This window comes from Coccidioides immitis (assembly GCF_000149335.2).
Source record: "Coccidioides immitis RS genomic scaffold supercont3.3, whole genome shotgun sequence".
NCBI lineage: Eukaryota > Fungi > Ascomycota > Eurotiomycetes > Onygenales > Onygenaceae > Coccidioides > Coccidioides immitis.
In genome coordinates, this window is record NW_004504308.1 from 775,374 (window position 1) to 800,509 (window position 25,136).

Sequence of the window (25,136 nt, forward strand, 5' to 3'; positions counted from 1 at the left end):
TTGTTAAAAGTCAGAGATGAGGCCTCTGGCGGACGGCGGGCTTGACTGGCAAACGCTCAGATGGAGCTTTCTCAAAGTCTCAGTTACCGCGACATGATGGTCGATAGATTATGAGCTTTGAACGGCGTGGAGCGTTTAATTGCACAGTTCCAAGATGCCTGTTTCTTCGTCCCGTCCTCTAGAGTATCTAGAGAGCCTTCCGGGCACAGTCTTCCTCAAGCTGTATCAGCAGCCTTCAACCGCTCTGGCAATCTTTCGCCGGATGCTGCCCCATCTAGGTAACTCATCCGTTCTGTCTCCGTGTAGTTGTTCTCATCTTGCTAAGCATTTGATATCTACGCAGCAAAATGTTTTGTCATGGCCCTTCTCTACCTCAAAGACCCCCTGCCAGCAGCTGAGCTCGAGCTGTGGGTCAAGGCAGGAAGCAAGCGGTAGGAGGAACCTTGACCGGCTCGCGGGCTTACGCGCAGTATTCTGACTCTGTCACAAGCGAGAGAGACAACGCCCTGTCGATCCTTAGTCGATTACACATTCTTTCAAGCACTACAACGTCGGACCACGTTAGGGCGTATATGGTGACCAATCCATTTTCCTCCTCTCTGCGACAGGCGCTCACCGGCGGAGACAAACAACATTCTTTTGGAGTTATGTCTAGTATGCCTGATCCGCACCCTATGACTGTCTCCGATCTAGACGATTATGCCAGGCGACAGTGGGAGGGTGTTCTTGGGTACATGGTCGGGACAAACTCGCTGGGCATTCAACGTGAAAACGTAACGCTGAGTAAAGGAGTCAAATCCCTCCTCCAAGCCTGCCACCTTGTCGAGGTCCGAGATCGCAGAGTGGAAATCACCAAGGAAGGGTTTGCCTTTGTATTGCAAGATGTCAATACTCAGGTCTGGCATATTCTCATCCTCTACGTCGAGAACGCCGAAGCCATCGGAATGGATAGCGTCGAGGTGCTCTCCTTTCTCTTCCTCCTCAGTAGCTTGGAGCTAGGGCAATCCTACGACAAAAAGCATCTAACTTCAACGCAACTCCGTACCCTTGCCGACCTCACTGATTTCGGAATCGTTTACCAACATTCCCCTGCTTCGGAATCCACACGCTTTTACCCTACTCGATTGGCAACAACGCTTACATCCGACTCCATGGCTCTCTCCAGCTCGATCTCAGGCAACCTTGCTCCAGCTGGTCCAAACATAAACGCCGCTACTGGTGCGCCAGGCACAGGATTCATAATCATCGAAACAAACTACCGCTTATACGCGTATACCTCTTCCCCTCTTCAAATTTCCCTCATCGCACTCTTCACAACACTTAAATACCGCTTTCCCAACCTTGTTACGGGAAAGCTAACACGCCAATCCATCCGTCGCGCCGTCGAAATGGGCATCACTGCCGACCAAATAATATCTTACCTCACGACCCATGCTCACCCCCAGATGCGAAAAGTAAACGCATCAAAGTCCACTTCAACCACAGCTGGACTTCTTGCGTCTGTTCTACCGCCCACAGTCGTTGATCAAATCCGGCTCTGGCAGTTAGAACGTGATAGGCTGAAGGCCACACCAGGATTTTTGTTCAAAGATTTCGCATCTTCGGCGGAGTTTGAAGCCCCGTGCCGGTACGCAGAGGAAATCGGTGTTTTAGTTTGGAAATCAGAGAAACGAAGAATGTTCTTTGTCACGAGACATGAGCAAGTCGCCGCTTTTTTGAGAAGTAGAGCCTCTAGAAGTTGATTGTTCATTTTGCTCACGCATGGACCGCATGGTGTTTCTACTGCAATAGACAAGGTAAGGTATTAATGGGTTCTGGGACTGGTAGGATCGCGTTATTTTGGGAAGTTCAGATACCAAAGCAATTTTAACGTGCAATGGAATATTAAAGGCTTAATTGGATATCACGGTTATTGCATCTGTCTATCGTCAAAAATATCCACGCAGCCGCGCATCCTCGCATCCTAGTCCTTTTTCTCCATATTCATTTTCACGCGAATCGCCGTCTGCCTCTCTCTCATACCGGTCCTGGAACTTTTATCCGGCTTTGGAGTCCCCGACTTCGTGTATTTGCGCTCATACTCTTCCTTAAATTCGTTGAGACTTTTTGTTGCTTCATCAGTCATGCACGCCCGCTCCAGCGCTGCGAAGGCTCTCTTTATGTTGAATTCTTCAGCACTCTCTATCCCACAAGTCTTGAGAATTTTGGTTCTAGACGGCGCGCGGTAGGTAATGTATGGATCTGGTTCGTTGAATGCATCTTCGTACTGGAGGCTATTCACAAGCGTTGAGAGCCGACCAAGCCAATAGTGTTGCGGCTGGGCGCGCGTGACCTGATAGAAGTTGACTGTCAGTTTCAATATTTTTTTTGGATGGAGTTATATGATGCGCAGAAGCACGTACCAGATTGACATTTTCTTCGGTCCTTTTGCATGCTTTAACTGAAAGTGTCCTAGGAGATGCAGATCTTAGGCACACATGGGTGGGCGAATGTGTTGGACGCGGCGGAGTCAGGTCTAATAGTGGTTCGGTAATGTGTGCGGACACAGTTGAGTACTTGGCCGTCACATAGCAGTTTAGAACTGCATCGCTAGGGCGACTGCTTCGTTTGCTATCCTTGGGCTTGGGTGCGTCATGCGTATGACCTAGAGTTGACATCGAACTCATGTGCGCGCGCGTGTCCTCTGGGGTTCTGGGAGAGGCCGGTGTTTGATATGAGACTGGAAGAGGCGTCTTTTCAGATTGGCCATCAATCCTTACGTTCCCGACAGAATAGCTCTTGGGTAACGAAGGGATCGGTGGCAGCGGCAGGTCCCTCTCCCTGGGGCTGCAGGTGAGGGAAGTTGCCCCTGATGCGTTGCTAAGTGTTCGATGTGTATGGCTTGTTGCGCGATCTGGAGTCTGTCCAGGGTTGGCTCCGATATTCAAACCGCATGTACTGGGCGATTTAACTTGGCTGTTTGGCGGTGCATGAAGGGAATGAAAAGAACAAACTGGCGGTATTTCCGATGCCCGACGTGAAGAAGTGATGGCTGTCATCGACGTTGATTTTGGAATTCCCATGTCACTTGCCCGTATCGATTTACCTGATGCTGTTGCTGATGTCCTCCTATGACTAAAGGTTATCATCCGCTTCCGGAAGGGCGTCGAGTTGGCAGGTTGGCCGGTTATTGTGTCTCTTTCTGACTTAGAATCCTTCACTTTCAACGTTTCGAGCCCTTGTTGTTTATCCTTTGGACTAGCTTTGTTCCGTGTTAAGGCCTTCACGTCTTCATACGCGACAAATGGCTTTGGCTGAGGTGAGAGGTGGTTATATCCGCTCGTTCTTGAGTTGGCACACGTGTCGGCTTTAGAATCAGAATTAGCAGCCCGGGGTTCTAATTCAAGTTGTCGCGCGGTCGGCGCTGGTATTCGACTGGACGTTGGTATTCTCGACTCTGATCCACGCGCAGGCAGGGGTGGTACTGGAGGAACATTTGATCCCGAAGGTGGGATTCGAACAAAGGAGCTCGATGTAGACGGCCGTGACTGCGGGATTGGCAGCTTTGATACCGGCCTTGAGATCAGAAGCTTCGCGGAGGAATGGCGCAGCTTCGGGGCCGCAGTCGCGTCGGCGTTGTCGCTCCCTGTGTTTACCCGGCGTGGCAGGGCCTGGAAAGTGCGATTTGCAAAATTTTGGAGGGAAACAGCGAGAGATGCTTTGCGGCCTGTTTGTTTGCCATTTGAGGCGGAGGAGACTTCAGCGGTTGATGAGTTCACCTCAGGGATAATGAAGGGGGTTCGCCGTTGCTTGGACGTGGTATGTTTGGACAGCGGCATGCTCGTCGCACCCTCCAGCCTGGAAAGACAAAAAAAAAGGAAAAAGAAAAAGAAAAAGAGAGAGAGAGGAGAGAAAGAATGATCGAGCTATTCCATATGGCTGTTCCATGTACAGGTGATGTTTGGGTGATGTATATTCAATGGATGCAAATGAAGCAATGAATAGATATAGGAAGATATCGTCGGCAGTTACCCAGGCCCATACGGGGCACTGGACGAACAGACACATTCCGGATGAGCCATGATTTTCTCTTGCACTTGGAAGTTTTTTGTATTGGTATTGTGTCCTGGACATTGACAAACTGTTTCCCATTGATGCCTAGATTTGTCAATGCAAGCAGAGATATCCGCTATTCATCTCCAACAAAAAGCTCTCCCTCAGCAACCTTGACTGCATTTCCCTGCAACTGAACACTTTGGATCTCCTTCATTCCATCCTTCAGCTCTACACGAACTGCAATTTCACTCCTCTGCCCCATCTCTTGGCCTTGCACAACCTGGTATGTTGCAGATTTTCCCTCTGTTAAGCTCAGATATGAACACATTCCACTACAAGCACTTCCCGTAGCCGGATCTTCCAAGGTGCCAGCAAGCATGCGACTGCGAATAACATTCTTCTGGAGCTTCTCATCCCACACGTCGTGAACGCGGAAATAGATCGCCACATGTCCTAGGACATCCCATCCTTCGTCAAGATATCCGCCGCCCGCTGGGTTTGCAGCAGGGATCAAATAACCTCCAGTCGGGGTGGTAATTTTGCCTAGAGCCTCAAGGCTAGGCAGGCGAACATGCACAGCAGACATGCCTTTGACAATAGAGACCACCGGGAATCCTTCCGCATGAGCCGAAGCATCTAGATAAGGCTCGAGCTCTGGATGCAGCCTAAGCAGTTCCGCCAACGACATTCTTGCGGCATGAATGCGCACGTTGTGGGGTATCAAGGCGGCGACCTTATTAGAATCCTCCGTAGATAATGAAATAGGGATTTCTCCAGCTTTTGTCAGGAGGCTAGAGGGCGATTGCTCGGTAGTTCCATAACCCTGTGATCGGAGGAACCAGTATGTTGCACCGATGGTGGGATGGCCTGCGAATGGGAGCTCTCGGTCCAGGGTGAAGATGTCAATCTTGCGACTTTGTTGACCAGGTATCGGTGGGTGAACGAATATAGTTTCTGAGTAATTGAACTCTCGGGCAATGAGCTGCTTTTGTTCTTGGGATATTTGCTGAGGGTGCTCGAGGAAAACGACGGCTAAGGGATTACCCTCGAACCGCTTGGTAGTGAAGACGTCGAGAGTGACGTAGTGAAGTGACTTTGCCATTGCTGGGCTGTTAATTCCTGAGATGCTTTAAATATGATAATGTAAAATCAATTGAGAAATGAAGTTAAGGGGGTCTGCAGTCTATCTTATATAGAGCACGAAGGCAATGGCTGACTCCCACTCCATACCCCGCGATCAATCATAAGGCGTGATTCGGGGTTGGATGCGGATGATGATTAAAGTTCATAACATCCGCACTTAAAAGTCAATTGAAATCTGTTTCGTAGCTTCGGAAAGGATTGGGGGTGGGAGAATTGGACCATCAAAGCGCAATGGCTGCAGGTTGCTACGATTTTTGCCAAAAGCACAGCACACTAAGCCGAGAAGAAACAACAATGTAGAAATGGAGCATCACGGTGAGCAGAGACGATTGATCTGCGCCGTCTTCGAACCTAACATTAAAGAATTCACATGCATATATAAACATTGCCGCTAGCTGGTATCAAACACGACAAAGTCCGCATCTAAACGAAGCACTAACTACTACTCATGCATAGTTAACACCCGATAACGCCGACTACACTCCTGAAATGCAACAAGACTAATCAGAACAGCGTTATCGTTGAATGTCCATCATGAATCGGAGTCGCTACCAATAACAAAGCCGCCCATGGTGCGCCGTCGGCGAGTACGCCCTGTCCCCGACAGAACATCTTCGCCTTCATCTTCATTGCTTTCTCCATTGTCGGCAGACGCCTCGTCTTTCCCCTGGAGTTTGGCCATCATCTGATCCACGCCGACACTCCAGGGAAACATTGGGCTCGGGGATTTCTCAGATCCAAAGATATTATCGGCTGAGGTGGGTGGCGTCTGGGACCGGCGAGGTGAAGTGGACCCAATGCCAACCATGAGCTCACCGTCGCTGTCTGACTCTATTACTTCGTCGCTACGTCGGCGTTTCGGCGGGCTGGCTTCACTGTCATCGTCATCCAACTCGAGGACTGGTTTAACCTTACGCTTCCGGCCTGCGCTGGCCTTTGATTTTTTTTTGGTTGTGTTGTTTTCTGGCATTCCCGTCTCCAGGGCTTCTGCCACGCGCCGGGCTTGAGCCTGTCGTCTCATCTCTTCTTTAGCGAAGAACTCTATGTCTGCTTCTTCATCGGACTCATCATCACTTGCGTGAACATAAAGATCACTTTTAATCTTTCGTTGGCGTTCCAGGGCATTCTTCTCTCGGGCAGTCCGTCGAGCCTCCAAGACTGCCTCATCTGGGCCACTTTCTTCGGCGTCATCACTCCTCCGTCTCCGTCGCCTCCTCTGTTTAAGCGTTTTGAGGGCTTTGGATCTTTCGGGGAGATTTGGCGGGAATAGAACGCCATCATCTTCTCCTTCCGAATCACTTCCAAAATTGACATTTTCGGTAAACTCATGACGAGAGGAATCGGTATCCGCAGCAGTCCGTTTACGGCGCATTAGATCTCGTGGGTCTACGCCATCAATATCTTCTGCCGGACTCTCACAATGTTTTTCGATTAATTCGTGGTACTCTTTCAAATTTGACGATGGTACCGACGATGGAATCATCCAAGACGCTCCAAGGACGTCCTCATCCAAACGTTCAAGGCCGGCTAACCTCATCAAGAGCCGTAAACGTGCATTCCTGAACATCGCGGTGCGACATCCGTCATCTTCTGGCAGTACCGCTATTTGAACATTAGCGAAAGGGCTCTGTTTGAATAACGGAATCTAGTCTCACCAATTGAAGGAGCTTTTGACCTGTCCGACTGCTCCTGTGGAGATGAAGTAGCTCTAGCTTCCGCTTCCATTTCCCAACTCAACCTTTCACTCGCAGCCGAGCCTAGCACTTGAGATAACCACTTAACTAGTGGCTTTTTATCTTCCTGAATCAATGCAGACACAACAATTCGTATCTTCTCATCTAGAGTTGAAGCACTGCCAGGTTTGAGCTCCAACTCCGTCGCTGGTCTCGACTCTGACATAGTTTGCTTCTCATGGCCGTACTCCAAATAGAATACTGTGGCGTTGATTTTGCTGAACAACAGCTCGACAACCAATTCTGGACGCTCACCAAGCTTCCTCACAAGTTTCTTAAATATCTGGCGGATAAGTTCTTCCCAATCCTTAAATGGCGGTTTCGACGGATCAAGTCCTTCGGGGCCCTTGATCATTTTGAAAAGGAGCGAGATAATGTCCACACGGAAAAGCAAAACGCTCATGTCTTGCTTGAATGCAACTCTGTAGAAAAAACGGTGCGCTCGCTTGAGCTGTTCTGAATCTAATTCCCGGTAGTACTTGGTGAGAGCAACAAAAGTGTCCACAGATTTCTGTGTGCAGAATCTCACTGAAAATCGTTTAAAATCAAAGGATCTCTCAGTCACTGTCTGGTGTGCTTCTGCAATATCCTCCGTGTCGGAGTCGTGCTCGCCACCTGCCTCAGTTTCGTTTTGATTCGGGACAGCCGCTTGAGCCTGCTTTCGGCGAGCTCGTCTACGTGACCGGACCTGCATGTCGACATTCTGTTTTGAGTACTGCTCAAGCATTCGAAGGAATACGTGTGCAAGCTCCGTGCATGCATCTAGGTACCAAAACCCTTGATCTTTATAATTCCGCAAAATAGACAATACCCGATCATGCGTGGTTTCCTCATAGAATATGCGACTTTGAATATTTTCTGCGATTTCCTGGTCTTCTTCAAGAGGGGATATTGCCATCTCTTGCACTGTTAATAGAATTTGTGTGAGGCATTTCATCCCTGCGGTAAGATCTTGCCAATCCTTGAAATCGATGCTGTGCTGCATGAACCTATTCAAGCCAACGAATGTCTCCTGGTTGAGTACACTTGCCACAAGAGAGAAGCTGTCCGGTTCGATTTCTCTCGATGTTCCTTTACTTCGTTGACGTGTTTCCTTCTGGTGCTCTCGCCGTGCCCGCTCAGCGTGTAAAAACCACGAGACAGCATACCAGAATTGTCGAGAAGTTGACTCGGTGACACGGTCTGCTTCGCGTTCAATCGCCTTCCGGAGGTGAGTAAACAACGGATTGAATCCCGAATCTAGAAATTCTTCCACAAAAGTTCGCAAGTGCTTTGTAGCTGACGAAGTGAGTCTGACCTTCAGATTGAAGTTGTTTGACGACGGATCGACCACCTCCCTTTTAAATTTCGGCTTGTTCCACTTTTTTGTTTTATCCATTTTCAAAAAGGTCGCTCTGTCACCTTTCAGCACGTCCTGGCCCGAAACGGTAGAAAGCTTTTCATCGTCTCTCTTGACCCAGATCATAGTCCCAAATCGACCATGGCGGGTCGGGGCATTTTTAGAATGTTCTCGATTCAACTCATCCTCCTTTTGCAAAATATCTTGTAGGTCATCCGTTTTGATCGTACCAGCACGTTCGTTAAGCTTGAAGAGTTGGTCAACATCCACACCTTTGACTAGGTTGAATAAAATTTCAAGTATTATAACATCTTGAAAGGTAAAATCGTTGCCCATGTTAGAGCACATGGTCAACAGGAGAGCAAACACATCCTGCTGTTGAAAGGCGTTGATAGTTGCAGACCTTGTAGCTTTGTCGTCATCGCTATCTATGGGTAGATTTGGCGGTGAACTGATAACTGCAATATTTCGGAAAAAATACAACATAAGCCTTATGATCCCCTCATCTCTGGTAGACCTTTCGGATCGTGGAATCGCCATGCTGGGTAGACCGACCCGAATAAGTGCACGCAGTATTGGCGAAGGTGCAAACCCAAGGATTCCGCGTTTGTATTCGACCTGAGAATACTGGAGATACGGCGTGTGTCTGTGATGATTGAATGTCATCTGGCCATGAACCTCCACGGGCCATGTTAAAGGTACAAGCAATTCCACTACTCGCGTCAATATCAGAGAATCGAATCCCAAAGAGTTTCGAGAAAAGGGAAAGATATACTCACAGCAAGCCAGCATAATCCTTGCCTTATGCTTATCGCTTTGTTCCGCATCACCGTACAACGATATGATCGGCACTAAATCGCCGTTGAGAAGCTTGCATTCCGCGAGGCATCGCGCAACGTCCATGCGATTGAGCTTTTCATCATAGAATCTCAGCCATTTTTTAAGGTCGCGTAGACAACCAAGCGCGTCGTCGCCCAGCACATATCGCCCGGTTTCATTGCCAGCAGTACCGCCAAGCTGGTTCACATCAGCAATGGGCCCCAAAAATGTACCATATAAGGGTTACTGACCGCGGTGACGAGGCTGTACACATATGACCGGACTTCGGGATCAACAACTTCCACGGCCTGGGGCGGCTCGATCTCCATTGCTGCACTGTTTCAATGATAATTCCAGCCCAAGCAGTCGAGTGCTCACTCTGCCATAGCTGTCGCAACGTCATTAGATGGTGGAGAGCGGTGCCGGACAGTCGATGTTGAAGTTTCGGGAAGCAACAACACCAATCTCGGTGCCTTGGCGGTCGACGCGTCGCGACGCGCCTGTAAGAACGCTGCTTGCAAGTGATTCGCTGGTGAACCTTATCTTATCAGATTGACTTCCACACAAACTTAACCGGAGATATTGATTTTCCGATAATCCGAAGTTAACCGAAATCTCCCGAGCGCGATGACGTGAAGCACATGACTGCCGCTTGTCCGCGGTTGTGAAGCCCTTGTAGCAGCTCGCAAGCACTGTAAACATTTCACTGCAGAGTCAAGCCCCGGTCCAGCTTCGTCCTTGAACACCTCCTTTCCCCGAGTTTGTCCCTTGTCAAGACACAATAATGTTCCGCACCGCAGCTACGAAGAGCCTCACGGCCGGCATCCCTTCAATTGGGGCCAGAGCCTTTAGCACCTCTCCCGCTACGCAGGCGGCCGCCGAGGTTCACAAGGTGGCCGTTATTGGCGCCGGTCAGATGGTAATTAATCACGTCTTCTTTTGAAAGTGGGCATATCATCTGATGGGCTACATCTCTAACGTAAGCGACTAGGGTTTGGGAATCGCATTGGTTGCTGCTCAAAAGGCTGGTGTGCCTGTCACTTTGGTTGATAACTCTCAAGCCTCGCTTGACAAGGGCCTCAAGTTCGCCGGTATGTGCTATATCGGCCTCCCCACGGAGGTATGTGCGTGCTCCGGCTAAATTTTCCTCGTAGACAAACTCCTCGAGAAAGACGTCGCCAAAGAGCGCATCACAAAGGACGCAGCCGTAAAAATCCGTTCCATGCTCACGCCCACTACAAAACTCGAAGATGTTTCAGATGTAGACTTCGTCATCGAGGCAGTTCCCGAGATCCCCGATCTCAAAGCATCAATCTTCTCCAAACTCGCCCAGGTCGCTCCCAAGCATGCCATTCTCGCGACCAACACCTCTTCGATCTCCATCACCAAGATCGCAGCTGCCACCACCACAGATCCAAAGGACCTGTCTAACTCATCCAGGGTGATTTCGACTCACTTCATGAACCCAGTGCCCGTTCAAAAGGGCGTGGAAATTATCACTGGCCTACAAACATCCCAGGACACCATCGACACCGCGCTCGAGTTTGTCAAGCGCATGGGCAAGATTCCCGCTCGGTCAACCGATTCTCCTGGGTTCTTGGCCAACCGCATCCTCATGCCATACATCAACGAGGCGATCTCCTGCTTGGAAAACGGCATCGGAACCCGCGAGGATATCGACAGCATTATGAAGTACGGCACTAATGTGCCCATGGGCCCACTTACTCTGGCGGATTTCATCGGAATTGACACCTGCCTCGCAATCATGAACGTCTTGCATCAAGAGACTGGCGACAGCAAGTACCGACCTGCTGGCTTGTTGAAGAAAATGGTCGATGCTGGATGGCTAGGCAAGAAGACCGGAAAGGGATTCTATGACTATTAATAATATTATAAAAATAGCGTCTGGGATTGTCGAAAACGGCGTTAAAATGTTCGTTTTGTGTGTATATATGTAGATCTGGTTTGTTGGAAATAAAGAAACAGTAAAGCTGATAATTTAGATCCGATATGGACTTGTAAGGATAGGGACTTTTGAGTCAAAAGTTCTAGGTACCCAACGGCCAGTCATAAGGAGGAATTTGGGGGAGAAATCATAGGGAGTAGTGAAACTGACTGGTGAGGAAGAATATGGACAAACGACAGGGCGGGCAGGTGTGGACGAGGTATGCGACGTAATAAATCTCGATCACAAGCCTGCTCAAGGAAATAAAGAAGAGGATCAAAGGCAATCCTCTATACATACATACTGCAGAGCAGTCTTGACAACTGAGTCATTCCGAACATTGTTTTCGTGGCAACGATCGCTCTATTCAAGGCCTCGAGGTTTCATCGCCAGCATACGGAGGTACTTCTTCAATCGGTGTACCAGAGCGTCAGAAATATCACCTTCTAATATTCCAGATGGGCCCCCCGGGAAAATGAAGCCACCACTGTCCCGCATGAAAGAGTATATATACATATATATGCCTGATATATGAACTATATTTGGTGCATATATGAATAAAAACGGTAAATGATCTAGGTAAAGATATAAAAATGTGTATACTGCTGATGGAGGAGAAAGAGGCCGCCGCAACAAATAAGAACCCCGATTGTACTACTAGGTTCCAAAATGAAAAAAAGAGAAAATCTAACTACTGAGTGAAGAGAATGCAGACTGGTTCAGCCGTCGATTGCGGGAACTCTTGAGAATTAGCTCTTTCAGCGACGTCTGCTCCTGCTTAGCCTCAAATGTGGATATGGTAACCGGAGCCGTAGTTAGGGGAGATGGCGTGTGGGGTACTTCTGGGTGTCGTGAGAAAAGGGAGTACTGTGGATTTGGCGAGTCAGGCGGCGGAGGAAACATGGGGGTATTTGAAGATCCAGGCCTAGTTGGTGTACACGTAGACACCACTGAAGGAGGTGGAGGAAGAGGATAAGTAGGAGGAGGGGACGGTGGCTTCGACGATCTCGTGAAGCGTGACCGTTTAAGATAAGGTTCTTCGGGAGAGCTTTCACCTCGGACGAGACGCGTTCGATGGAGTTCGAGGAGATCCGATCGTTTCCTGACCACGACTCGGAACCAATGCCGGTCAATCGTGATCCGTTTGGCGAGATCAACACGACGGTCGATACTCGGAAAAGAACTTTGTTCCTTAACTAACGCTGCTTCCAATGACTTGTTCTCTATCTCGGTTTTCAACTCCAGTTCATTCCGCGCTTCTTCGTGAGCCTTGTACATGGCAGCGATTTTCTCATCCTGCAAGGCTTTAAGTTTGTCCATGCAGGACTTCTCGCGCTCTTCCCGATTCGGCTTATTTTTCAAATGTCTTGACAGGCTAATGAACATTTCATCCTCTTCTTCCTCATGTTTCAAGGTCAGCTCCTTAATTTCTGCGTCGTGGGACGAAGCAAGCATCTTTGTGCGTTTTTCCACATTTGACCGGAGAGCAGACTCCAGCCGCTGTCTTCTAAGCTCAAATTGCTTCATCTGGTCTTGTAGCTTCTCCTGCAGGGAACTCGCATCCGCTTCGTGCCTCTTGATTAATACTGTTTGCTGTAACTTATTAATTCTGTCAAGCGCCAGGCGCATATTCCGTGTCGACTCAGCTATCGCCATCATCCGTTGGGCTTCCCTTTCACGCGCCTCCTCTTCCTCTGCCCGTCTTCGCGCCTCTTCCCGCCGCACTATTTCCTCAGCTTCACGCTGTTCCAGCCGTTCGATCTCAGCCAATGCGTCGGCAAGTTCCCGAGCTTCTAATTCCGCCGCCGCATTCCTCTCGAATCGTCGATCCTGTAGTTCTTCTTCTCGGCGCCGTTGGTCAACCTCCGTACACTGGCACGTACGCCATCGTGCACCACATGTATAACTACACCATGTATATTGCTTAGTGATCAACATAAAATGTGTTAATTGAGGGCACTCTGAGAAGCTGTACGCACCAGAATTGCGCTCTACATTTGCAGATCATATGGCGACATCCTGAAATCAATTCAACCATAGCACGACATTGGGGACATCGTCGCCAGCCGCATAAATCGGCCTCTTCAAGAGTAGCTTCCAAGCCAATATCCCCTGGACAGTCTAGAAGACTCACGTGCACGGGACCACGACACATCCCACATATTTCAATCTTGCAGAATGGACACTTTTGCACGGTTGCGCCGCTCTTGACCTTCTTCGGAGGAATCCATTTCCCGCAGGTGGCCGAATGGCAGTACCACCGATCTTGTTCGGGAATCGAGAACTCATGGGTCTTTTCCTTGAACAGTTCCCTGTTCGCATTGTTCAGGTTGTGGAGGATTACTTTTATGGGGATCTCTAGGAGGCAGCATCGCGGAGGAAACTGAGTCTCGTTGTGCATCGCAGTAGTGACGAGGGTGGAGAAGCACTTTAAGCAATATCTATGTTGGCATTCCAAGCGAATGAGGTTCTTGTCGGTGATTCCCTCTAAACAACTTGCGCATTCTCTGCGGAAAACAAGAATGTCAATAAATTTCGAAGGGCTTTGGGCCCACATATTAGGTAGAATGCATATGGGATGAACTCACTGGACAGAGTATTTTCCCTTCATTGAGACTGAAATCGCCCGCACCTCCTTTGGAGCTTTTACAGAAAACTTCCCAAACGCAGATTTGGTCGAAGCGCCATCCCTTGAAAATGTAAAGCTCCGTCGGGAGAGGGCAGTCGAAGAGCGACTTACCTCGGACACCCTATCGCTTCTCGGCAGGTCCTGTGATCTTTTCGCCGGCGGTTCAACCGGCGATAGTAGATTTTCTGGTAATGTAGGAAAGGCGATCTCTTTCTCATATTCATGATTCCGATACAGGTCTGCTTCCACGGAAAGGTTGAGTATTTGGAGAAGGTCTGGGGCCGTGGCCTCCGGAAAATCTAGGAGCTCCGGGGGACATGGATGCTCCATCCAGTCTGCAGGTGGTTCATCGGCTATATCAAGGTCCTTCAATGCGTTTGGGCTCAACCATTCGGAGGGCGGATCGCCAATTTCGGAGTGATGAGAGTGGTAAGAGAGACGACGCCCGGGGGACATCCCAGGGCCGGGAATGTTGGTAATCATGGCGAGGGGCGTGTCGATAGCTGACGATCGTTAAATGAGCCTTTCAAGAAAGCCAGCCCATTATCACACCTGAGAGTAAATCAGACCCAAGCGCTTCATTCACCGTTCAAAAGAATTGCCACAAACCTTAGGGCCGAAGGGAAAATTCAGGCTGCATCAGAATCAAGAACATCATCATCAGCGACCACCAGCGGAAAGGTGCTCCGTACAGGAGGACCAAAGCCCGCAGCTGCGAGAAATAAAAAGGGCCGTGGGCTGGTACGGAGTACATAAACTGCCGTCATGGAGCCGCAAGTCTCTTTGATGCACGGGAAGGAAGAGACCGTCGAGTCAGAATCCCCTAACTGGTTCTCTCTATCTAACGGGCAATCCAGCGTGCGTCCATCCCTGTAGCTCTAGTTCATGCACGTCCCGGGGAACAGAAAGCAAGCTAGTTTTCAAAGAAAACTCCGCATCAAAGGGGCAGCAGCCATACAGGTGGGGGGAAGCTAGGCTGACCAACGAGCGAGCGCGCCAGTGAAGAATTCAAGAAAGTCAAAAGAAGCAAATTCCGGTTGGATGGCACAGCCATCACACCGTAAATGCCTCAGCGCGAGCCGGCCGACTTTGTCCTCGTCGGGGCGAGGAGAAGCGCCCAAGCGACTCCTCGACTTTCATCCCAATAGCGATCGAGAATGCATCGGCGCCTCGGGTATTCCTAAACGCTGCTCTTTAGAAGAGGGCGCTCGCTAATATCGGCGGCTGAGCGAGTGTTCCGGTAGGCTGTGCAGGGTGGAAATACGTGCCCAATACGAAATCAGCTGGGCGGGACGAGGCACACGCCAAATGAGAGGCATTGCTGGTCTTCCATTTAACGCGAGCTCACCAGCCTGACTCCAGATCCGCTCTCGACGTGTTCTGGATGGATGTCCATATATAATTGTGCAGCCCACCACACCCATCAATGTGCATGCCATGAATCTTCCTGGATCACAGGGTGGACAGACAAATCTCACTCTTAGCAGTTGGCTGCCCATGAATGATTGATATTGAACCAGTGAGATCAATGAAATGACAGGTTAAATACCCAGTAGTTGGAAAGCGTTGGTTGGTTGGTTAACAAAGTTGGTCGGTTGAACCACTCCATAACCAGTTGGGTTTGGAGCCCGTTATTTCCCACAGCATCCAACTTCTATCACAACTCAACGCACAGGCTTCAATGATGAAGAATTCCATCAAACCAGGCTGACATCCAGAGCAGTCCATGCTTGTTTGGGGAGCCCTCCAGAGTTACTTGTCAGCAATGCGGCAACTAAATATATACGGAGCCACCAAAGGAACTGCATATCACCTGCTTGAGTGGCTGTATATTGGATGCAGGATAACATGAAACTCGAAGGAAGCACTACAACAACTGAACCACGGCTCACACAGTTCAATGCAGTTGATTCGCTTCATTGGATATTGTAGATGTAGTTACTTTGACTAGCTGACATTGCTTTGCTAGGAAGTTTAGGTCTCTTCGACTTTTGGTTGCGGATAACAGGTTCGAATACGTCCCCGGAAACCTGTCCTCCAGTGTCGATGAGACAATTCAATTCGACTTTAGGCCTTTATTATCCTTGAGATACATAACTATACGCGTGATTACTGCCATTCTACCTGTTGACATCGACCCCTGCACATCTGTCTCCTAGCACCGGCAAGATATGATGCATATATGTAATCTCCCAGCATGTCAAGCCTCGCATCAAATCCTACACTCCGTAATTTCGAGTCCCAAAAGATTACCTTCCCTCCTGACTGAGGATCGACCTCGGTGATAAATTGCAGCTAGTGACTCCGGGAATTTGTCTGGGGTTATGAAGTAGTGTTTCTCCTTACCATTCAACACCGTTATCACTGGGCTCCGCCCAGCTTTGAGAAACCAACATTGCTTTCTCCCATTTCTGGAACTTTCGCTCACGCTGGGCTTTGCTGATCCTTGGCTCGAAGGATGTTCGATTTTTGAGTTGGCAGCGAAGAATGGCGATACTGCGAAGGTGGATCTGTTGCTGCGACGTGGCTGTCAGGCAACTATCAACGCGGTGAATGGACACGCCCTATGGTGGGCGGTAAAAAATAAACACAAAGCGGTTATAAAGGAGTTACTGAAGAAGGGGGCTGATGTTAGACTCCGTAGGAATAGGGCGCACCTTTCGGCGGAAATCAGCTACATATGAGTGAAAGTGCGACGCGGATATTTAGCATGGAAGAGGACGCGCACTGCTTGAGACTTGATCAGGGAATCATGGTCAGGGTACTGACATGCGGTGCCCCATTTAAAAACACTTTTCTTTGGCCTGGTATTGATACATTGAGTGAGGATAGAAATCAAAGCTCTCGAGTAAATAAATACCTCTAAAATGGATCAGCACTTGGGGTTTCAAATAGGGGGTGCTCAGAGGTATTTATGTAGGCTTCTCCTTGTATGTGATATCAGCTGATGAACACCAGAGGATTGAACATGAGCAGTGGCTTAAAATATTGATTCACACATAAACTTTGATCAAGTTGCGCATTAGCGAGTGTACCATGCCAAAATATGGAATCAGCGATGGGACAAATGCACAAGGTGTTGGTGCCTCTTTTGGGTCCCGCGGTATACACCCGCCTGCAGTCGAGATTGGAGTTCATTCCCAAAGCACATACTCCCGTAGCACATACTCGTGTGGCGCTAGACAGGATGGAACATAGCTTCTCCATCTCAGCAATCTCAGTTGTAGGGGTCAAATGCTCTTTTGTTGTCAAATGCAACCATTTGCCCTCAAGTCCAATTCTTCCAGCAAAAAGGGTATCATGACAATACATGCAAAACGCCGCAACAACTGCCGAACAAGCAGAAACTCCTTTAAATGGGGTGGACACTTTTCCTTAACCTGAACCAACCCAAATGTTGCTTGAGATTGTTTTAAAGCACCCAAAAAAAAAAAAAAAAAGAAAGAAAGAAAGAGGGGAAAGAAGAAGAGGAAAGGAGGAAGAGGGGGAGAGAGAGAGAAGCAAAAGTTTGGGTTAGGCTGCACCGGAAAATTTCCTCCCAGTCCAGCCAGAACCGTATTCCTGGTATTGCTGTCGCGTAATCGCAACTTCTTTCAGCACGTCTCGGTTGCTGGCAAGTTGAGTAGCTCCTCGCCATGCCGACCGGAGGGGACTGTGTAATCTTGTGTTAGTCCGATGAAATGTGGACGGCTTTGCTTATCTAGCAAGGAGGAACACCTACTCTACTGGTTTCCTGACGCGGACAATGCACTCGGCCGAAGCCAACTGTCGTAAATCGGACTCTCTGGGAGTGCGGCGTGAGCTCAGTTCTGAAAGCACTAGTAGACGTTTACTCACAGTCTTTCAACCATCCCGGGTATTAGAGCGTTCCCACCGACCACGAAAACGTTTGCGAGAAAAGCTGGGTGGAGAGCTGTAGGTAGCGTTGATAGGCTTTGCATAACAATTTCCGGGATTCCCGGTTGCTTCATGCCGATGTCATCAGGGTGGAATAAAAGTTCAGGGACAACGAAGCGTTCATTCCCAAGAACAAGAAGATCTTCAGTAGCAGAAGGTCGGGGCCCTGATAGAAGTTCTTTTCGTTTCTTCGCCGCGAGGAGAGGATCGTGTGGCCGCATGAACCCCTTCTTGCCGATGTTTGGATCTGGGAGAACGTAGTCTACCACTATTCCATCAACCACGCCATCAGCAGCTCCTTTCTTGTTACCTCGTTTTGTCTTTTCGATATCGCCTGCAAAGTCATGGCTAACGTAGCACACTGCTTCCTTAACCTCGTTTATAACATAGGTTTCGTCCAGCACCTCGTATTGGCGGATAGTTATAAGTTCTTTTAGGTAATTGGTAAGAAACTTCCCGCCAATTTCCAATCTGCGTATGGCTCGGTGCAAAGGTCGCCCTCGATATACCGGTGTAATGGTTGTATGGGAATAGCCGGAGTCGATAACCAGTAGACATTCGACTGGGGAAGGATGGGAGTTGGCATTTTGAACAACTGGGTCACCGAACAGAGAATGGATGTCGTTCCATGCATTCAACGTCGGGCCTAAACATAACTGTCGTTTCAACATAAATCGTGCATGACAATTCCCAGGAGACAAGTCACCCACCAATACATCTTAAATAACCTCCGAATCCCCATTCCTCCATGACCATCTCATCCGCATTCTTCTGCAGTGCGGCCATCGCATTCGGCGCCTCCGTTAATATCAACGTCGTATCCCCAGGGTCCGTACATCTCACTTCCGGCCTCCGCGGAATCTTCTCGTCGAAAAAACTATGATCCCATATCTCCCTCTGAGCCTCCCAATTCACAATATATCCTTTCTCCACTGGGCGGCGGAAAGCGGCCTCGTTCCAGTCTGTGACGTGAGTATTTAGTTGAGGACCGGTGTAAACGCGCTTATCACGGGTCTTGACCAACGCATTTGGGATCATCAGACAGGGCGCCAGGGGATCGGATGGGGAGTCTTCAACGTTGGAGGGTGCGTAGCCCGCTTTCATAGTATATGCGCCATTGTCGATGATGAAGGTCTTGGTGGGTAGAGATTGCGCAGCTGCTGCAGCGGATTTTGCGGCACGAGAGCCCTTTGTAGGTCCCATTTCCTATGAGCGATGACAATGGGACGAGCTGGATTTGACAGATACATGCATCGCCACAGAAGCTTGAAGGAGCTCAGGATGGGAGTTTGCTCTGTTTGCAGCGAAATGCTGTCGGCCACGGAGAGATATTTCTCCACCCACATTCGACCTAGATCTGGGGAAACTTGTGGCACGTCGTATCTTCTCATACTCTCTTCCAATCCCGCTGGAAGTCACGATGCATTTGGCCGGCCTTTTGTCAGATGTAGCGAGACCCCGAAGTACAAATGCTACTGATAGATATCTGCCTATGTTATATATATGTATATGCGTTGTACGTAAGGGGTGAATTTTCCCAATCCAGCGGTTTAGTAAACCTCATCCATGCTAAATCGGCTCGAGAAGATGCTATTTATCCCAGCGAAACAAAGCTATTTTCAATTAAGTAGCTAGCCACTGCGCACTGTGTAGATCATGACAGAAGGAACCCGTTTTAGAGCTCCTGATGGCTGGTCTAACTATTCCTCCCTGAAATAGAGTTATGATTCCCTAGAATCGAAAAGGGAACCTTGGGGTTGGTCTGCATGAAAGAAGCGCTTTGTTGCTTACGCTCATTCCTGGAACATGCATTTAGACACCTTCTCCGAAGACACCGTTCGGAAGTTAGATCCGGTGGTCTAAGATTGTATTCGTGCTCGAAGATCTTTGTGCGGGATGGTTTGATGAAAGGACGCAAACGGGCTATCAGCGTTCTGGATTCCGGTCCTCGCGGAACATTGGCAAGAAGCGTTTACCGGTTCCAGTGATAGGCCCATGAGGCTTGAATGCCTCTCCGAGGGCGGGTGCACAATGCTTGTTTAACTGTCCAAGGTGTTACGGTTCAACGTATCCATCCTCAATCCGCAGAACCCCAGATCCACATCTCAACGGAATTCACCTGTACCTGGTAAGAGGTCGACTAAGAACATCATCTTTCGCACTATTTTGAGGGTAACCGACCAGCGGGTCTTTTCGCAGTGGTGGGGGTGTAGATGTATCATACGCTGCGCATCATTGAAGAACTTCCAGCCAGTCCCAAGGCAACATCACGTGACGCATCTCCCCGAAATAAATTCAAATCCAAACGCGCCGACAAGCCAAAAGCACATCAACAAACCAACGGCGTGCCGCAGACCAAAAATGCCTCCGAGTCTCCTAAAGGCATTGGATACCACACTGGCTCTATCAGAGCAGTTTAGTTTAAATCTTTCCTCTCCAAATGCCTCTGAATCCGCATCTTGCAATGCAAGCTGCTCCGACCCCCAGACTTCCCCGCTACCCCTCCTCTCCGCTGCCTCTCATACCCTCAAAGCGCAGACAACGAAGCTGTCGCTACTCGCCATTAATGCACCATTCACCCCGTCCGCAATAATCACCGTGCTCACAGACGTAAACGACGCTGTCCTTCCCTCCCTTACCACTGCAGCATTGCTCTCTGTTCCCGAGAAGTACACACAGACCTTCTCCACTGAGGCCAAGGCGCTCGTTAAAGACGCGTTGCGCGAATTAACTACCTTGATACAGGGTATCCGGGCCATTGCGGTTTCTCATGACAAGGACAAAGAGTTTACCTTGAGTGGGACGGACAAAAATGGGATTACCGCTGCAACGGCGAGGGTTTGGGAGGTATGCGATCATATCATTAACTTTGCGTCGGAAGGTGTGGTTGGCCTGGTGGTCCGGAAAGCAAAGGAATATTTGGAATTAGTCAAGGATGGGATACGTGAATTGAAGGAATGGGACCCGGAGGGGGATTTGGATGGCGACGATGGTTTTTGGGTAGAGGATTTTGGAGATGAAGCACATGGTGAGGCTAACGGTGGCGTGCTCGGGAAAGGCAAAGCCGCCAAGAGTGGTGATGAGGAGGAGGAGCATATGGAGGATGAAGATAAAGACGAAAACGACGAAAACCAGCGCGCTAAACTTGAAGACGAAAAGAAATGTCTTCTTCGTCTGCTCACGCTTGTTTCACAGCTATACACCGCGATCATATCGTACCGTTTGAAGAATTTGGATGAAAAGGCTATCTTACCGAAATTTTCTCCAAAGCTTGATTCGGTTGCTTCTTGCCTGCAGGACCTGCCCAATCTCGTGGATGAAGCGGCCGGGTCGCTGTACGAACACAACCTCGAATTCTCCGATGCATATAGTCTTAGGTTACGGGATCGAGCGTCTGAAGCTGTGGATTTGCTATGCGAGCCCTGGGTCCTTGGTGCAACGCTAGAACAGGGAGACCTAAGTCGAAGAGAAGACAAATTTTCAAAGTGGGCAACTGTCTGGATTAAAGTGGTCGAAGGTCTCGGAAACGACAGACTGCAACCAGAAGGATAAATAACTCGCGCGTCAATGGTTGGTTCTCTGCTACGAAGAGGAGCACAGATTTGCCATTTGGCAACAGTTATGCATCCGAAACGAACACTGGGTTAAGAATGTGGAATTGGCTACGAGTTTCAAAAACAAACTACGTAGGAACGAATTTTGATATGATATGGTCAACTTTGACCTGAGTGACCCATTTCTCCTGGGACATAAACACATGAAGGACACTGAAAACTTCTGAAATATCACCGTGCATAAGCAGCTTGGGAAACCAGAGAAGTATTACAGAGCCGAGCAGTATACGGAGTACATACCCCAATTAGGGTCGTTATCAATGTGGCGTTGCTATAATAGAAGGTGAGCATTGTTACACGCATGCACTTTGTTGGATCTTTCGCAAGGATGGTTAAAAATGTCCCCTTTGCAATGAATGAAGGCAAGTGAATTTTGGAACATCACTCTGGCACACAGAAATAGACTTTAAACCTGATCTATTCTGAATGCATCATAATATTGCCCTGTGCTTCGCCGTTTATGGTGTTGGGTTTTGCCCTTGGGCTTCTCTTTATACCCATCCTTTTATCTCTTGTCATCTTTAATGGCCACGGCAAGGACTCCCATATTCGAAGTAGGCGTTGTAGGAGGGATTCCATCAAGGACAGCTCATCCGACACACATCATACTGGGGCGCAGCACATATATTAATTCAATATTCCCGGATAGTAACTAGATAGAAAAAAGATCTAAATAATACATAAGAGACAGAATCTTCGGTAGATAAGACAGTATTAGGGGACAAAAAGAAGAAGAATAATAATAGATCCGCAAGAGTGGGATATTGGATCCTATCAAAAATCACATATTGTCAGTATCACCTTGCCATTCCCTCAATTCCTCTGGCGTAAGGCGGTTCTTCAGCCAATCTAAAACCGCTTCAGTCCCTTTGGCCACAATCTGCCATTTAGGAACGCGGAAACTGTTCCCGGAAACGTCCAGTCTCCTCAAGCCACCGGACTCTTCAACACCAAGGAGTCCAAGTCGAGGAGGTAAGAAGTCTATATTGTTATTGCTGACATCGAGAGCCTGGAGCCCCTCAACGGCTTCGAAGGATAGGGAGTTTATTTGGTTCTCAGATGCCAAGAATGTGATTAGCTTTGGATATGTAGAGCGCAAAGTTGGAAGAGCACCGCGCAATCGATTATTGGAAACGTCTAAGAACATAAGAGAAGGCGCAGAGAGGAAGGATTGAAGAGGCTCAAAGGAAGTCAGTCCGGTAGCGGCTAGGGTAAGATTCTGGAGATGCGGCAGAGCAATGGGGCTCGTGAATAAGTCCTCGCCATTCATCGGATTATGTGAAAGATCGATGTCAGTCAGCGAATGAGAAAGAAAGGATATTGCTGAAAGAGGCAGTCTGTCGAATCGATTATGCTTAAGATAGAGACAACGAATGTCGGAGCTGGAGACGAGAGGTTCCAAGTCTTCGACCTCCAAACGGGAGAGGTCCGTAGAGGAGCGATCCAGAACTCCGCCAGATTTCACTCGCCATCCATGCGATGTTTCTGGCCTTTCTGGTGCCAAAGTGAATTCAGTGTGATCCGACTCTTCCCCGTCTTCACCCTCTTGTACTTCAGGGGCGCATCTGGTGCAAAGTTCTCGCTTGAGGTTCTCCGTATCCATAGAGAGGAATTTCCGCTCCCGAAGAGGGTTGTTTCCAATGTGGAATGTCATCAGATTTTCCATTAACCCAATTCTGTCATTAAGGGTAGTGATGCTATTTCCTTTGAAGTCAGCATGCTTTAGATTAGTCAGTTCAGAAAGCCCCTCCGGGATTTCACACAAGTCATTGTCCTCAATGATCAGGGAAAGAAGAGACGTCCACGAGGAGACGTTGGGCAGTGCTTTGATACGATTTGCGTCCGCGAACAACTGCTGTAGGCTTGGAAGCTCTAAAACATCTCCCGCAGAAAGGCCTTCCAGCGAATTACCGGACACGTTTAGTATCTGAAGTCCCTCAATTCGACGAATAGACGCAGGAACGAGACACCCTTGCAGGCGGTTTTTCTGGGCATTGATCTCAACCAGAGGAAGCTTGGATAAAGCGCTGAAAGGCAGGGATGTCAACTGGTTCTCCGCAACGTTTAGAACTCGCAGACCCGTCAAATCAGACAAATTGTCAGGAAGTCCGGTCAATGCATTACCCCGAAGATCTAATACTTCTAGCTTCTGAAGTGACCCAAGTTGAGGTGTAAACATGCCGTCAAGGTCATTGTTCCCTAGCCGTAACTCGGTCAGATTTCCAATCTGAGTGATCACTTCAATAGCGTCCATGTTCAGCCGGTTCTTTGCCAAATTAAGAGACCGAAGCCGCTGCAGTCTTCTTAAGCCTATTGGGAGGCTGGCAAGAAGGTTCCCGTGAAGATCCAACGCCTCCAGCCCTCCAAACTGATTTCCTTTGCAGCCTTCGTCCATCTGCAAAGAAGTTACATCAACGTCAGGAAAAGCATCTTCAGAGAGAGACTCAAATTCGTTATCGGCAGCTATAAACTTGACCAGATCCACGGCCTCATACCAATCATCGGTACTTTCAGGGTCATAATCATACATTGTCATGACCTCATGAGGGATCTCCTTTAAGCCTAAAGCAGCAATGTTCAGGTGGCCGGATTTACGTGCAGCTCTCGTTCTGCTCTTAAGGAGTGCCTTGTCGGATGTTTCGTTCTGCAGCTGATTGAAAGGATCTTTCATCGAGATACTGTTAAACGGGTCAGCAAAAGCATCGTTTGCATTACTCTGCCTTGCAGCCTTGCGGGCCGCTTTTGCCTTTGCAATGCTTTCCCTCAAAGCACTTGAGGACTTGGATGCTTTTTTAGCTTCTGGAACCTTTCTGGGAGGCTCGGAGCAATTGCTCTCAGATGTGACGGAGGTCCTTTGCGATGTTTTGGAGACGCTAGATGTCGGAGACGTAATGTTGGACGAGAGGGTAGAGGGCGGCTTGCGAGGCTTGGGTTGTTTTGACTTTGGGGTGTCTTTTGCTGGAGCAGATCCATTCGTCTCGGAATAAGTCTGGGCTAGAGATTGGCGTGATTTAGAGCTTCGAAGAACCGCGTTTCTCTTCTCACCGTTGGGAGGCATACGTGGAGAAACGACATCCTGCTTTGGCAAAGGCACCGGGGGGTCTTCTTTACGGCTGTTCTCACTAGCCTTTCTCGAAGAAGGGGCACTCGATGCCGCACGAGGCTTTGGGCGAGAAGGGTCAGTGGACAGGGATGCTCGAGGCCTGAACTGCTTTGTGGGAGATGTGATTTGCGGGACGGGGTGCTGGCTGATCTCGGAGGTGGGCCGGGATGGTGAGCGCATCGGACTAGACGGTCTAAAGAATCCGGACTGCCTCCTGCTGGGAGAGGGCGAAGATGGGATCTGCGACAGAGTCTCGATCGTTCGCTCCTCCAGGGAAGGCCCTATCTCGGTAAGGCAGAGCTCGGAATTTCTTTTGGATGCAAGGCTTTCCGCTGACGCAGCAGTTCTGATCGAATGGCCATATTGGGAGGATCTCCGTTGGGCATAGAAGTTGTCGGATACTTTGCGGGACGAGGGAGGGGGAAGATGTGGCTTCTTGAACACATCTTCAGACGGTCTGCGGAGTCTCGAAACGTTAAGCCCTTGGTCTGCCTGGAGTCGCTCTCTAGATGGAGATGGCCGTACTAGCTTAGGCGCGGCGGCTGTTGGCAACGGAAGTCTGGATAGGCGTGGGATGGCGCTGGGAGGTGGCCGCTTGACCGGCCCTTGGTCCATGGTTGCGCTGGAGACTCTGAACCGGTGGAAGAGAGCGATTTTCGCAGACGGGGGAAAGAAAGAAATTTAAATGCTCAATTGAGACATTGGCATCAAGCTAATGTAATGTGGCATAGTAGTACTCCGTATAACAATGCAAATCCGAAAGCACAGCTCTCTCTCCCCCTGCCTGCTGGACCCTGCGTGTTCTTCTGCCGGCCGAGCGAGAGCAGTCAGCGAGCCTCCAGGGGCAAAGCTTCGCTAAGCTAGATGCGCCCCTTTGTG

General features: G+C 49.1%; 9 protein-coding genes across 10 annotated transcripts; 3 read left to right on the forward strand and 6 right to left on the reverse strand.

The window, feature by feature from the left end:
• The first annotated feature begins 61 nt into the window (after nucleotides 1-61).
• CIMG_08631 (transcription factor Tfb2) lies at nucleotides 62-1,903 on the forward strand. Its single transcript, XM_001241467.2, has 3 exons — nucleotides 62-278; nucleotides 344-431; nucleotides 491-1,903. The coding sequence occupies exons 1-3, from the start codon at nucleotides 155-157 to the stop codon at nucleotides 1,740-1,742; spliced, it is 1,464 nt and encodes a 487-aa protein (XP_001241468.1). The 5' UTR covers nucleotides 62-154; the 3' UTR covers nucleotides 1,743-1,903.
• A 60-nt stretch (nucleotides 1,904-1,963) lies between these two features.
• Nucleotides 1,964-3,847, reverse strand: CIMG_08630 (uncharacterized protein; the record flags this gene model as incomplete). Its single annotated transcript, XM_001241466.2, has 2 exons — nucleotides 2,403-3,847; nucleotides 1,964-2,332 (listed from the first exon to the last, which is right to left on the reverse strand). The coding sequence occupies exons 1-2, from the start codon at nucleotides 3,816-3,818 to the stop codon at nucleotides 1,964-1,966; spliced, it is 1,785 nt and encodes a 594-aa protein (XP_001241467.1). The 5' UTR covers nucleotides 3,819-3,847.
• A 194-nt stretch (nucleotides 3,848-4,041) lies between these two features.
• On the reverse strand, nucleotides 4,042-5,286 carry CIMG_08629 (PhzF family phenazine biosynthesis protein). The gene has a single exon (XM_001241465.2). It carries the CDS (start codon nucleotides 5,135-5,137, stop codon nucleotides 4,169-4,171), a length of 969 nt encoding a protein of 322 aa, XP_001241466.1. The 5' UTR covers nucleotides 5,138-5,286; the 3' UTR covers nucleotides 4,042-4,168.
• A 230-nt stretch (nucleotides 5,287-5,516) lies between these two features.
• Nucleotides 5,517-9,398, reverse strand: CIMG_08628 (topoisomerase 1-associated factor 1; the record flags this gene model as incomplete). Its single annotated transcript, XM_001241464.2, has 3 exons — nucleotides 5,517-6,780; nucleotides 6,834-9,267; nucleotides 9,321-9,398. The coding sequence occupies 3 exons, from the start codon at nucleotides 9,396-9,398 to the stop codon at nucleotides 5,711-5,713; spliced, it is 3,582 nt and encodes a 1,193-aa protein (XP_001241465.2). The 3' UTR covers nucleotides 5,517-5,710.
• Nucleotides 9,399-9,731: 333 nt separating this feature from the next.
• CIMG_08627 (3-hydroxybutyryl CoA dehydrogenase) lies at nucleotides 9,732-11,215 on the forward strand. Its single transcript, XM_001241463.2, has 3 exons — nucleotides 9,732-9,988; nucleotides 10,061-10,160; nucleotides 10,224-11,215. The coding sequence occupies exons 1-3, from the start codon at nucleotides 9,854-9,856 to the stop codon at nucleotides 10,952-10,954; spliced, it is 966 nt and encodes a 321-aa protein (XP_001241464.1). The 5' UTR covers nucleotides 9,732-9,853; the 3' UTR covers nucleotides 10,955-11,215.
• Nucleotides 11,216-11,509: 294 nt separating this feature from the next.
• On the reverse strand, nucleotides 11,510-15,140 carry CIMG_08626. 2 transcript variants are annotated; one of them, XM_004444937.1, is made up of 4 exons: nucleotides 14,625-14,891; nucleotides 13,603-14,277; nucleotides 12,994-13,521; nucleotides 11,510-12,920 (listed from the first exon to the last, which is right to left on the reverse strand). In XM_004444937.1, the coding sequence occupies exons 2-4, from the start codon at nucleotides 14,124-14,126 to the stop codon at nucleotides 11,702-11,704; spliced, it is 2,271 nt and encodes a 756-aa protein (XP_004444994.1). In that variant the 5' UTR covers nucleotides 14,127-14,277; nucleotides 14,625-14,891; the 3' UTR covers nucleotides 11,510-11,701. The 2 variants fall into 2 exon arrangements, with proteins under 2 accessions (XP_004444994.1, XP_004444995.1); XM_004444938.1 differs by having other exon boundaries at nucleotides 12,914-13,521; nucleotides 13,603-14,146; nucleotides 14,196-15,140.
• Nucleotides 15,141-17,156: 2,016 nt separating this feature from the next.
• On the reverse strand, nucleotides 17,157-18,743 carry CIMG_08623 (actin-like protein arp6; the record flags this gene model as incomplete). The annotated part of the gene is made up of 4 exons (XM_001241459.1): nucleotides 17,157-17,295; nucleotides 17,365-17,427; nucleotides 17,481-18,186; nucleotides 18,251-18,743. 4 exons carry the CDS (start codon nucleotides 18,741-18,743, stop codon nucleotides 17,157-17,159), a joined length of 1,401 nt encoding a protein of 466 aa, XP_001241460.1.
• Nucleotides 18,744-19,870: 1,127 nt separating this feature from the next.
• Nucleotides 19,871-21,648, forward strand: CIMG_08622 (uncharacterized protein). Its single transcript, XM_001241458.2, has one exon. The coding sequence runs from the start codon at nucleotides 19,902-19,904 to the stop codon at nucleotides 21,090-21,092; it is 1,191 nt and encodes a 396-aa protein (XP_001241459.1). The 5' UTR covers nucleotides 19,871-19,901; the 3' UTR covers nucleotides 21,093-21,648.
• A 114-nt stretch (nucleotides 21,649-21,762) lies between these two features.
• Nucleotides 21,763-24,932, reverse strand: CIMG_08621 (uncharacterized protein). The gene has a single exon (XM_001241457.2). The coding sequence runs from the start codon at nucleotides 24,870-24,872 to the stop codon at nucleotides 21,936-21,938; it is 2,937 nt and encodes a 978-aa protein (XP_001241458.1). The 5' UTR covers nucleotides 24,873-24,932; the 3' UTR covers nucleotides 21,763-21,935.
• Between the last annotated feature and the right edge of the window lie 204 nt (nucleotides 24,933-25,136).